The 13842-nt window shown below is 43.3% G+C and overlaps 1 protein-coding gene across 1 annotated transcript; it reads right to left on the bottom strand.

Moving 5' to 3' along the window:
* Positions 1-1756: 1756 nt before the first annotated feature.
* On the bottom strand, positions 1757-6879 carry LOC122762303. Its single transcript, XM_044017499.1, has 6 exons — positions 6821-6879; positions 6625-6718; positions 6159-6503; positions 5953-6070; positions 5772-5863; positions 1757-1774 (listed from the first exon to the last, which is right to left on the bottom strand). Exons 1-6 carry the CDS (start codon positions 6877-6879, stop codon positions 1757-1759), a joined length of 726 nt encoding a protein of 241 aa, XP_043873434.1.
* Positions 6880-13842: the final 6963 nt, after the last annotated feature.

Below are 13842 nucleotides of genomic sequence, written 5' to 3'. Positions count from 1 at the left end.
CAGTTGTTATTCCCCATCAATGAAAGTCACATCTTATCCTGTGAACATTAGAGAAGCAGTCGATCGAAAGATCCACACATATACAAATGAAGTTACACTTATGACTTTAACCACTGAAGAGGAAGCATTGGTTTCAACAGTACCTGACAAATTGTGGGCTAAAAGTAAATTTGATTTTGGAAACATAAAAGGTGCAATTCCTGTTACTGTTCAGCCAAAATCTGTTTTCAGACCTTGTAAAAGGCAATATCCACTTAGTCCAGAATCTGTTGAAGGCATAGATCCTGTCATTCAATCTCTAATAAAACAAGGTGCCATCGTGGAATGTCCTCACTCACCATGCAACTCCCCCATTCTGCCTGTCAAAAAACCAAATGGGGGGTGGAGACCAGTTCAGGATCTCAGAGCCATTAATGATGCTGTGCAACACCCAGCCCCAACTGTGCCAAATGTTACAACTCTAATGTCACAGGTTCCATCAGAGTCTTGTTGGTTTTCAGTAATAGATTTAGCAAATGCGTATTTCAGTATCCCTGTTCACCCTGATTCACAGTTCTGGTTTGCTTTTACTTTTAATGGTAAAAGGTACACATGGACGCGGATGCCACAGGGTTTCTCCTCCAGTCCCACTTTGTTCGCAATGACTGTAGCAGAAAACCTGTCATATTGGCAACCACCATGTGGGAGTACACTTGTACAGTACGTCGACGACCTTCTTGTATGTTCACCCACAAGGGAAGATTGTAGAAGAGATACAGTGTCTCTACTTTGTTTCCTGGCAGAGAATGGTCACAAGGTGTCAAAAGACAAGCTGCAGCTTGTCTCAAAATCAGTGCGGTATCTTGGCCATATAATCACTCCGGAAGGTCGTAAATTGGGTCCTGACCGCATTCAAGCAATATTGGAAGTTCCAAAACCACTTACAAAACAACAAATGATGTCCTTTTTGGGCTTATCAGGTTATTGTCGTCCATGGATTAGGAATTTTGCGGAGATCTCCCAACCCATGTATGACATCACACATGGGGGAAAACATTTGGCCATGACTGACTTGTTGACTTGGACTCCTGAGGCAGAGACAGCTTTCACTGACTTAAAACAAGCACTATCTAGCTCACCTTGTTTAGGACTTCCAGACCCGACAAAACCTTTTAATCTTTTTGTTTCGGAATGCAATGGATTTATGTCAGCAGTCCTCACTCAGTCCCATGGTGACAAACAAAGACCAATTGGGTACTATTCAAAGCGTCCCTCTACTACAGAAAGAGCAATGGTAACATGTTTAAGGGCTGTAGCGGCTGCTACAGAAGCAGTTTTAGCCACAGCAGATATTGTGGCTATGTGTCCCTTGATTGTGCATGTCCCGCATGCTGTCCATTCTTTAATCCTGCAGGCTAAAATGGCTCATTTAACTCCAGCACGACTATTGCATTGGCAGAATGTTTTACTAACTATGTCGCATGTTACTATGAAAAGATGTACTGTTCTTAACCCCGCAACTCTGCTTCCTACAGCTGAAGATGGAGAACCACATCCTTGTTTGGAGGTTGTTGACATTGTGTCAAAACCACGGGATGCATTGTTTGATACACCATTGTCTAACGCTGATTCTGTTTTCTTTGTAGATGGTTGTGCCATGAGGAATCCAGCTGATGGTTCCTCTTGTGTTTCCTTTGCTGTATGTACTGAACAAGTTATAGTTGAAAGTGCCAGACTGCCAAATAACCTGTCTGCTCAGGCAGCAGAGTTATTTGCATTAACCCGTGCTTTCATCCTAGGAGCGGAACAGAATATTACAGTATACACGGATTCACAATATGCTTTCAATGTATGCCATAACTTCCACACTTTGTGGAAAAACCGTGGTTTCTTTACATCCACAGGAAAACCGATTGCTCACAGACCACTCATCCTCAACCTTTTGTCTGCATTACTCCTGCCTGTCTCTGTAGCAGTATGCAAATGCAGAGCCCACACTGGTTCTAACGACCCAGTGTCACAGGGAAATGCAGTAGCCGATGCAGCTGCTAAGAGAGCTGCTCTTTGTCCTGCCTCCCCAATTTTGCAAATGCCCCTAACTGTCCAGGATGATTTTTTTCCCTCATTGATGTCTCTTTGCTTCAAACAGGAGCTGATGCTGGGGAGAAAGCATTCTGGAAGAAAAAAGGGTGCACAAAACTCCCATCTGAAGTCTGGGTAGACATAAACGGTCTTCCAGTCCTTCCAAAATCTATATTCCCTTTTCTAGCTAAGTTGACCCATGGTCCTGACCATGCGTCAAAAGGAGGGATGTTAGATATTGTAAATAAACTATGGTATGCGCCAGGGTTTTCAACATTTGCTGAAGACTTTTGTAAAAAATGTGTAATTTGTGCCACTAATAATGTTGGCAGAGGTGTGCAAATGTCTCTATCTGCACATCCGAAACCTGAAGGTCCTTTCGAACATTTGATGATGGACTTTATTGAGCTCACTCCATGCAAGGGGTACAAGTACTGCCTTGTAATTGTTGACATGTTTTCAAAATGGATTGAATGTTTCCCATGTAGGCATGCAACGGCCGTTTCAGTGGCAAAATCACTGTTGAAGGAAGTAATACCACGTTGGGGTTTGCCATCCAAATTGACTAGTGACAATGGTTCTCATTTTGTGAATAGTGTCATTCAAAGTCTAGCAGAAAGCCTTCAGATCAATCTAAAAACACACTGTGCGTATCATCCAGCTAGTGGAGGTGCGGTAGAAAGAGCTAATCAGACCCTGAAGATAAAATTAACAAAATTAATGGCTGAAACAAAGTTGCCATGGGTTGAAATTCTACCCCTCGCTCTCATGTTCATGAGAGGACGCCCACATAAAACGACTGGATTATCTCCTTATGAGATTCTTACTGGGCGTCCTATGCGAATGACGAATACTCCTTATCCTCAAAACAGACTAACTCTGTTAGGGATGGATGATGACATGTTAAGATATTGTTGTGCACTTAACCATGTTCTCAAGTTTATCTTCCCTAAGGTGAAAGCAGCCCTTCCTGACCCTGCAGTAGCCGAACTACACCACATACGGCCCGGAGACTGGATAGTGGTTAAGGACCTCAGACGGAAGCATTGGCATCAACCCCGGTGGTCAGGACCATTCCAAGTGCTGCTGACAACTCCAACTGCCGTCCGGATAGCTGAGAGGGATACCTGGATCCATGCGACCCATTGTAAACCCTTTCCTGGGAATGCCTTATCCAACGGAACAACAACAACGGGAAATTAATCAAGGAAAATGCTGCAAAACCTTGCTAGCAGTTTTCTTCATTGGGATCATCACCACAGGCGTGTCAGTCCAATGGCCTGGACATCAGAAAAATGACAGCCTGCGACAAATGGACTTCAAAAGTCAGCATATAACATCAACAACCATACATACTACTGATTCACTCACATTCACCAGTCAAACTGACATCATTCACACTTTGACACCTATTCTTCCACCGAGGAATGAAGAAAGACTGAAAACATCGAGGGAGTACAAAGACACTGAGGGCAAAGGTGGCGTGGGTGTGTCACCCATGCAGAATCAAGAGATCCCAGAAGACATGGACAAAAAAGTTACTGTCACAGAAGAATTAGTCAGGAAGAAAAGACAACTTTTTGAACACACTGATTGGAAACCGTGGAATTTCAACGCAAATGAATTGCTTGATAATTCTAACCAAAAAAATAGTTGGTATTCTTTCATTGGATGGATGAAAAACAAGGTGTACGGCTCAAACACTACTGTACTAATTGTTCAGAGTCCTCCAGCTAACTGGCATTCCTTGTTCCAGCTGGAGGTGAGACATTGTCCTTGTTTAGATCCTGTCATTAGTTTAGTGCAATATTACGCTGATTGTCCCCACATGGACACTACAAGTCGGAAATCGTGTAAGGCTTCTCACCATGCATGGTATACGGCGAGAAAGAAAGTCTATAGTCATACGACATATCAGGCAAATATGTATTTATCTTGTGTAGATTGGTTTTGTGAGAACATGGTTCCACAATCTTTCCCTTCAAATTCCACTTATGCTGAACCAACTGAGATTCCTAACAAGAGCACAAATCTCTCACATTCTGTTTGTTTATGTTCAAACGGCACAGGTCAGTTCATGGGAATCTCACATTGTTCAAACCCTGTTATTAGTTTAAACACTAATCGAGTTAAGTTCGGTCCCATTAAAATAACATTTAGAAATAAAGAAACTGTGCTAGTCAATAAATATCTTCATGCTCCTGCACATAAAGGTATACCTCCTATTGGAAATTTTTATTGGCTTTGTGGTAATGAGGCATTCTTGTTTTTACCACCAAAATGGTCTGGGTGTTGTTATTTTGTTAACTTAACTATTGCTAATTTAGCAATACTCCCAATAACTCTGAATCAAAATTCAAACCCTATGCACGTCCATAAACGAGAGATGGCACAGTTTTCCACCCTCTCATCATATCATTGGCGTATTTCATTGGGAGAAAAATGGGGTATCGGATTATTGCCTTGGTATGGTGTTACATTTCTGGCTGACCATATTGACAACATTACATATTCAATGTCTGGTTTTGCTAATGAAACTATAAAAGGCTTCCGATATTTAGCGGCAAATGACAAATCCCATAGGTTAACTCTGTTAAAGCACGAAATGGCTCTTGATTATATTTTGGCAAAAACTGGAGGTCTTTGTCTGACTTTAAATTTAACAGGTGACTCATGTGTTACAGTAATCCCTGATAACTCAGATAACATTACTAGTGTGATTACAGCACTGGAGAAGATCCGTGACTCATTTGGTCCCTCTGAATCAGCAGGTTTTAGTTTCAATAGATGGTTAAACGAACAATTTGGTCCCTGGGTTGCAATGATTGTTCATGTGTGTATCCCTGTGCTAATTGTGTTTGGTATAACTTTTTGTTGTTGTACTTGTGCACTCACTTGTATGCGAGCGTTTGTGTATAGGTGGATAGGGGGAGTACTTGGAGGTGACAGAACACCATTGTATGTGAAAGTACCTTGTGAACAAAGTAAGGATTGTGAATCAAATGTGTGTCACATTTCAGAATGGGCCCCAGGTAACCCGTATAGTGAGAGTGATTCAGATGGAGAAATAATGTGAATAGAATTTTTTTGGTGTGTTTTATTTCTTCTCTTGTGATATTCTGAGAGTGAATAGTTAAACTCATACAAATATGTTTGCAGTGGTTAGTCGTAGAAAAAGTTAGTTAACGAGACCATGTGATTTCCCAAAAAATATGTTGACACTCTGTGTCAAAAGGGAGGAAATGTGGGAAATAACCAGTCTTTCCTCTGTTTCCTGTAGTGGTTAAGATAACTATCTACAAACAGTCAAGCTGTGAATGGAGGCTGGGGAAAGTGTATGATAAGGAAGGGTCAACGTAAGGGTTCCACATAATGGTATCTGTTAGTCGTCGTAAACATTAGGTAACATCTAATGGGGTCATAAACGTTATTTCTTGTGTCTGTGTTTGTTTTACTTTGATGTTTCTGTATAAATGGTAGAGCCTTCTTGAGAAACGGGAGAGAACATTTAGACCTTCTTGGTGACAGGGTCTCTCCTTTATGCATGAAGTAAAGATTTGATTCACTGAACACTGATGACTCCAAATTTCTTTCACAACAATCAGAGATAACAATAAATAAGAAACACATGTTCAGCCCATGGCTTTAAATACTGCTAACACAGAATATTGAACATTTAAAGAAAAAAAGAAAAATACTGATGTCATTACCTTGTGATATCTGTGAGACAGTGAGGTGGCCAAATTGTCCAACTTTTGCTGATTCCAGCGCATGGCCAAGAGAGTCAGCATGTCTGTGCGTCCTACAAACACAGAACATATATAATGTAACCATTATACCCATTTCTTATTATACATACCATCTAACTAGTGCAGTATGTGGTCATCTCACCAGCTTTTGACATGTGCTTTGTGGTCACTGCAATCCTAGAGAGGAAGGCATTGCACTGCTCAACCTCCTCGCCTAGTGTTAGGCCAGCCCCTTCCTGATATGCCCCACTCCATTTGACCTGGTTAAAATACAAAAAAAAAAACACTGAAAACATGAGGACATTCATGTGCAGATTAAGTCATTCTATTAAGTAAATCTTTCCTTACCTCGCATTTGAAATCATGAGCTTTGGCATGAAATACAGACAGGAACGGCTTCATGCTGAGGAGGGGCTGGAGCTCTGGACAGCTTTTTGCAACTTTTTGGAGGTAGGGCCAATACTTGCAGGTCACATCCATACAGAAGAAAGTGATTTGCCTGCTGGCAAGCTTTTCTTGCAAATACAGGGGATAAGCAAACATTTCTCCCCTGTACATATTGAGAGCACGCAGCAGAACACCATGCCTACACACCGCAAGCTCCAGTCCCTCCTCATCTACCTTGCTGGTGGATCTTTGGGAGGTCTCGCTAGCTGCTGACCACTCCCCTCCACAAACACCTCTCCCAGAGACCTAAAATGGTTGATGAAAATGGTCAAAAGACTCACCTATACAAACCCTTCAGTAGGAGGTTATTGTAGTGATGTGTGTATATATATATATATATATATATAATTATAGTCTGCAGTTTTACATGTTTGGATGTCCTGTGTATGTGGTCCACAAATATGGCAACGTCTTCATCCTTGGCTATGAAGACGCCTTGAAAAATGGCCTGTTCCTCGGATCTAAATTAAACAAAGGTTCACAACAGCTTCCAAAATCTTACAGACTAACGTTGATTGGTGCATAATAAAGAGTTATATATTCTTAAACATATCTTGGAGTACCTAGATGCATTCTTGAACCGGTAATGCTTGCGATTTCCATCCACGGAAACTGCAAGCATATTTGGGGTGCACGCAGGACAGATGAAGGGCTCCTCTTTGCAGATGTTGCACAGCTTCCCACTCAAAAAAACTTTTTTGGAAGCTGTCTGCAGAGATCTTCCCAGTCTATTTCAAAACAAGGAAATGGAGAGCCAATAATGTGGAATAAATGCATAACCAACAAACAAAGCTTTTCCAGCCCCAATACAAACAGATGAACTACACTATGGGATCAATAACTTTATTACTCACACGGCCAAAGCGGACATTGTCAAAAATGCCTGGCAGGACAATCCTGGTGCCACCATCTTCATTTCTTCAAATGAAAACAAAATCTGGGTTGCATAAACTGTAGCAGAGTGAAGTGTAGCAGGCCAGTAGTCACTGCGAATGAGGTCGTCCACTCCAGCAGTCCAAGTGGCTTTGCATGCCTCACAATTCAACTCAGGCATGCTGAGATCATGTCGCCCTAGAAAAAAGAAAAACATTTGCATTCACTGTTATGTAAAACTTAGCCATGTAATCAGGGTTGGCTTTCTTTTTACAATGTGCTATACATTATATTTCCTACAAAAGTGTCAATGACAAAACTTGTGGGAGTTGTTGAGTTGGAATAGATTTTTAAAAAAGATGATCTTTAAGCAGGATAAGATCAAAGTTCTTTATATCCTTACCATTCATTGTGACCACAGTAACATCGTTTCCTGGGTTGACCTTTAATAATTCTGGTCAGGCGTCTCCACAGGTACAAACCGTACTGTAAAAGATCACACAAGTGAATTAAGATCATTTCTATTGACATTGTAATATGACATAGAATTCTGGAATGACTGGAGCACAAACTTTACATGAGAAAATGAAAAAAAGACTTCATGGCCATGAAGTATGTTGCTGAAAAGGTACTCGAAAGATGTTGAATTGAATGTGTTTGACAGTAACACAACAGCACGTAGCACAATGGGAAAGGGCCTTATCCACAACAAGAGATGTTGGAGGTAATGGCTGGATGAATCCAGCAGTCATTGCATCCCTGTTGTGGAGGACATGTCTGACGTGCACGCTGACATCACAGTCAGCACAGAAGAAGGGCCGTGGTCGACAGTCACGACAACGGACAGCCGCTGGATTGCTCCCACACTGTTGGCACATGTGCTTTCCCAAATGTTCTTGTGCGGCTGCAGTGTTCACATGCCGGGGTCTCTCGTCCCTCCACCTCTCTGAAAAGAGAGTATTTCTTGTGCTCCAGTTGGAGGAAGCCTGAAGAGGAGCTCTTGAGGATGATGCTTCCTGTTCATTTCCTGAAGCATCACTCAGTGATTGCAGCAGATATTGGAGGAAATGATCTGTTCAGATAGTATATGTAGCAGTATGAGCGTTGTGTTACTTTCCCCCTCGCTCATTTTCGTTTATTGGTTGTTATGGTAACACTTCCGGTAATCATTGAGGCAACCGTATCCCAAGACCCGTGGGGGATTTGGCATTGGGGGCTGCAAACTCTCAGGGTTCTGTATCACATGCTGTCACTGCACTTTTTAGGCCCTGGAGCTAGTAATGGTCTTAGTTCGTCGGGACGATGATACAAAAAGGGGGGGTAGATTGTAGCAGTATGAGCGTAGTCCGCTCGCCGGCTCTTCTTCTGCTCCCATTGTCGCCTGTCACTTCTAGTGTGAGGTCACGTCTCCGATCGGTAGGTTCGCACACTTTACTTCGCTAATCGCTTAGTTTAGTTAGTATGCTCAAACTTGGCATTGTGTTATAGGGCGACTGGTTGGGTGCTGCTCCGTGCTGTGGGTGCACGCTGCTGTGGGTTGATCAGCAGTGGTAAGTGTCTCTCTCTCTCTCTCGCTGGTCGTTGGTTGGTGCTAGTGGATGGCTAACGCTAGTGTGGTCGCAGGTGCATGCTGGCGGCTGCCTGAAGCTCTCTTCCTTTTCCTCTCATGAGTGTTTGTTACTACTACAAGGTACGTCTGTATATTGTGAAATATAATCAACTTAATCATAACCTGATCCACCTAATTCCTGCTTACAGGTGTGGCAATATATAGTTCAGCAACAATCAGATGGGCTGCAGTTCCACCCAATCACAGTGGGAGACTGCCCCATAAAGGCGGGCGTAAAGCACCTGTCAGTCCTTTGGTTGCTGGAGGCTGGGTCGCGTCACTCCTGTGCTTCCTCCATTTCCGCGTCCGTGTGGTTACAGGTGGGCTGCCGGCTGCATTTCTCGCGTATGTTGCCCATCCAGTACTAATGTGATTGTTTTATAAAGGTCCACTTGGGTGTTGCTGCTGGCTGCGCGCTGGTCACCGCTCTGTGCCACTCACTGCCTGCCGCTGGTCGCCTCGGGGAGCTTTGATCCTCCCGTTCCACGCTGTGTTGGCCGGGATCGCCTGATCGGTATGTAGTGCAGTGGTTTTAGCTTCTTCCTCCAGCCATTCATAAGTTGCTCATTGTTTGTTCGCTTCATCGTAGGAAGACTGACCGTAACGGCGCAGCGCCGATTAATCCGCTCCTAGAACCGCTGCTGCTTTGCTTCTGCTCTATTTCCACTTCTTTCCCTCAGTCGAAGAGGTTTTTGGGTCGGGTTGCTGTGCCTGATTGGAGCTGTGCGTTTGCGGAACTGATCGCCTCGCTTGCGTCGGCATTCGCCGCTCCGCCAGGTCGCTTGGTAACGCTGTCTCCGATTGTGGGCAGCCACGTCTTAAACTGTGTGTGTGTGTGTGTGTACTCGCATGAGAGGATATATATATATATATTTGATTTGGTTCTTTTGTGGTAATTTCTTTAATTTCGTTTGTAATTTGTTTTGCTGTAACCCATAATTACAATTATTCTGTTCGTTTTGGGTTATTATGGTTTGCTTTTCAGTTGCTGTTATATAGAATTTTGTTTATTGGTCATTGGGTTTAATTATTATAATTCCTGTACATTTAATTCTTTGATTCCTCTTTTGTTATTAGTTATTGTTTTGTTTCATTATTTGTTATTTTCTAATTGGTTGCTTTCTGGTCGCCCCCATTCAGGTGCTGAGCCTACGGTGGTGGATTGGTGTCCTGGTCACGGTGTCCCCTTTTTGTTGTGTTAGCACTTTGTAGCTTCTTTGTTTTGTTTACTTTGATTTGCTTCACGTGGGGTGTTCCTGGGATCCCCTTTTCTTTTGGATACGGTTTTCCGCTGTAGGTCTCAGCACTGATTGGTTCCCCTTATATGTCCCCTTACGTGAGTAATTCTTTTTTATAGTATTTTTTAAAACAGAAATTTGTATAAATAAAAGTATTTGTATTATTGAACTGCCGTCTCTGTCTCGTTGCATAACGAACCTTAGTGCCTTGCTCTATTTGAGTTAGTCCATTTATAAGAAATCCCTGGGTGAAATTCCCAGGGTGGCGTTGTCTGGCAACCATTTAAATTTATCGAGGCTGCTTTAAAAAGGCACCTCCCCACACCTCGTGCCGCCACACAGGCAGAAACTAAAGCTCTGCAAACCTGTAGTGAGGACATCAAAGAAGTGGACCAGTGAGGCTGTGCAGGATCTACAGGCGTGTTTGGACTCTACTGACTGGGATGTATTCAGGACTGCTACCAACAGTCTGGATGAGTACACAGAGGCTGTGACGTCATACATCAGCTTCTGTGAGGACTGCTGTGTTCCATCATGCACTAGGGTGAGTTACAACAATGACAAACCCTGGTTCACAGCCAAGCTCAGAAGGTTAAGGTTGGATAAGGAAGAGGCCTTCAGGAGTGGAGACAAAGACAGATTTAAAGAGGCAAAGTACAAGTTTAGCAAGGCGGTGAAAGAGGCTAAACGACTGTACTCTGAGAAGCTCCAACACCAATTCTCAGCCAACGACTCTGCGTCTGTCTGGAAAGGGCTTAGGCAGATCACCAACTACAAGCCTAAAGCCCCCCACTCCTTTAACGACCAACGCCTAGCCAACGACCTGAACAAGTTCTACTGCCGCTTTGAAAGACAGAGGGACAGTACTGCAACCATCCCCCACAACGGCTCCCAACACCCCCAGCTCCAGTGTTTCACCTCCACCTCCCCCACCTCAGCAGGGGCCTGGGCATCTCCACCAATGCCCAGCTTAAAGGTCCCCCCTCCACCTCCCCACCCACCTCAGTGTTGACTCTTTCCATCCACGAGAGGGACGTCAACAAACTCTTCAGGAAACAGAATCCCAGGAAAGCAGCTGGTCCGGATTCTGTCTCCCCATCCAGCTTGAAGCACTGCGCTGATCAGCTGTCTCCAGTGTTCACAGACATTTACAACACCTCATTGGAGACATGTCACATGCCGGCCTGCTTCAAGACCTCGACAATAATCCCTGTTCCTAAAAAGCCTAGGACCACAGGACTTAATGACTACAGACCCGTCGCCCTGACCTCTGTGGTTATGAAGTCCTTTGAGCGTCTTGTGCTTTCACACCTGAAAGCCATCACCAACCCACTCCTGGACCCACTGCAGTTTGCCTACAGAGCCAACAGGTCTGTAGACGATGCAATCAATCTGGCCCTCCACCACATCCTCCAGCACCTGGACTCTGCAGGAACCTACGCCAGGATCCTGTTTGTGGATTTCAGCTCTGCCTTCAAAGCGTTTGGTATTTGATTGAATAGTTGAGAACTAATCAATAAATCAATCAGCTCTACAATGAACTACATAGCAACAGTCTCTGGAGCAAAGGCCACCTCACAGTGAGTGTCAGGAGCCATGGATGGAGGATCAGTCTTCTGACTGGGACCAGCTGTATCACAAAAAACAACAACTCAGATCAACATTTATAACATTCAAATGTACTACTTGACCTGGGGCCAGTAGCACATTTTTAGCCTGGGTACTTGGCTGAAATGCAGAACGCTCACTGTTTCCCTTTTGGCTGGAGAGACACTTTGACTTTTGATTTCCAAAACCATGATTTGGATGGTCCAATTACTGTGTGTTATCCGCCTATAAAACGTCTTATAGACAAATACAGTAATAGGAATGCTTGTTGTAGAAGCTGCTTATTGGCAACACACTCAGCACTTGGTGTGGTGCTAATCAGGCTAGCACATTTTACTGCACTTCTAATGACATTGTCAATGTCCTTACAGCCCATAATGATAGTAACTTCTATGAGGTCATGAAAAAGAACATGAACTTCATGTTCTTCATTGTGGAGGCTCAACAGATCTGTTGCCCCCATTCGGTCTCTGTGCCTTTCACACAGACGACTGGGTTTAATAAAGGTGCAACAGCCCTGAGACGAAAAAGCTCTGTAAAAGGGGCTAATAAGTATACCTTATGCTATACATGGGTGCAGCAAACATTTGATCACTACGTCAAATATCAAAATGACAGTGTTGGTATAATATTTGATTGTTTCCCTCACATATCAAGCTATAGAAGTGGCAAGATCTTCAAATATTGATTGAAAAAATGAAAATACTGACCCTGATTTAACAGATTCCTGCTTGAGCTTGGCCTTGCATAGATTTGATTGCCATCAATGTCCCTCTTTTTCCACCTCACCGTGGGTTCAGGAGGCACTAGTGGTGCTGGTGCGGTTGCTGCTGCCTCCTCTTCCTGCAGCTCACCAAGCAAGTCATCCAAACTCTGGAGCTCATCATTTAGTGCTTGATGAGCAGTGAGTTTATCCAGGATCATAAGCTGATCCTGAAGTTCTGAGTCACTCATGGTGACAGGCAGAATCACAAGCAGACACAAAGACATGATCAGCTCCGCCTCTGCGGAGGCTCGGCGCTGAGTGTGCCCGGCACAGAGCAGCGTTACCTCGGCCTGTCCTGATGAAATGATCCGCTGGCTCAGACGTTGCTGTCATTAGATGCTCGGTGTGATCCATAGATTTGTTGTTGATGTGTTATTTTGTTTTTAATGGAAACGTTTTGACCTGACAGTTTGAAGGTTTGTATATTGTTAATGTTTTATTTATTTTAACTTTGAATGTTAGATTTATATTAAAGTTGCACGGTCATTGTCAGTCAGTCAGTCATCATCTAACTGCTTTATCCTCCACCAGAGGGTCGCGGGGGGTGCTGTGCCAATCTCAGCTACATCGGGCGATAGGCGGGGTACACCCTGGACAGTTCGCCAGTCCATCGCAGGGCCACACACAACTAGAGACAAACAACCATTCACTCTCACACTCCCTCCTATGGTCAATTTAGAGTGTCCAATTTACCTAATCCCCACATTGCATGTTTTTGGACTGTGGGAGGAAGCCGGAGTACCCGGAGAGAACCCACGCACACACGGGGAGAACATGCAAACTCCATGCAGAAAGGCCCTTGTTCCAACCGGGGCTCAATCCCGGGTCTTCTCGCTGCAAGGCAAGAGTGCTAACCACTACACCCACGGTCATTGTATCTGTATTTAAATATAATGTGTAAATATTAGATATGTATTGTATAGTATGTAGAGTAGTATATATTTGTACACGTACATATATGTCATACATATATATATACTACTCTACAATGCTGTAATATGTCTATTTTCCACATTGTATTATTTGTATTTTAATAGAAATAAATTAATAAATGAAGTTAAATATCTAAAATGTAAAAATAATAACAACATATATATGCATTTATTAAAAGTATTTCATATGTTCATTTATTAACACAACAGTAGGTGGCGCTAATGAGGCTGCAGCACTAGGCGCCAGCCACCATTCAAACAGCAGAACAATACATACATACTTGCATACTTGAGTATTGAGAAACAACCACATACTTGTGTACTCCCGTACTTGGCAAGTATATACTCCCAGCGTACTTCTCAAGTATATACTTCCCAAGTAAGCAAGTACATACTTGCTTACTTGAGTATTGAGAAACGGCCGAAGTATCTGATGTAGATGAACACATTAACACAGCTACATTCTGTCTCGAATAAGTTAAAGATGTGCATTCCATTGCAGTTGAAAAGTAACCAGGAAATTCCTCATGGGGGTCCCGAGCATGACCCAGGACAGTTT

Source organism: Solea senegalensis, unplaced genomic scaffold (assembly GCF_019176455.1).
Source record: "Solea senegalensis isolate Sse05_10M unplaced genomic scaffold, IFAPA_SoseM_1 scf7180000015506, whole genome shotgun sequence".
Taxonomy (NCBI): Eukaryota; Metazoa; Chordata; class Actinopteri; order Pleuronectiformes; family Soleidae; genus Solea; species Solea senegalensis.
Note: the sequence above shows the minus strand (reverse complement) of the source record. Positions and strands in the feature narration are given on the sequence as shown.

Excerpts from the sequence above, each read along its gene's own strand:
- LOC122762303 (XM_044017499.1), bottom strand. The coding sequence starts at position 6,879 with ATGCTTGCAGTTTCCGTGGATGGAAATCGCAAGCATTACCGGTTCAAG. Across the intron at positions 6,719-6,820 it reads CGGTTCAAGAATGCATCTAG|ATCCGAGGAACAGGCCATTT; the intron begins GTACTCCAAGAT and ends TGTTTAATTTAG. Across the intron at positions 6,071-6,158 it reads CTCATGATTTCAAATGCGAG|GTCAAATGGAGTGGGGCATA; the intron begins GTAAGGAAAGAT and ends TATTTTAACCAG.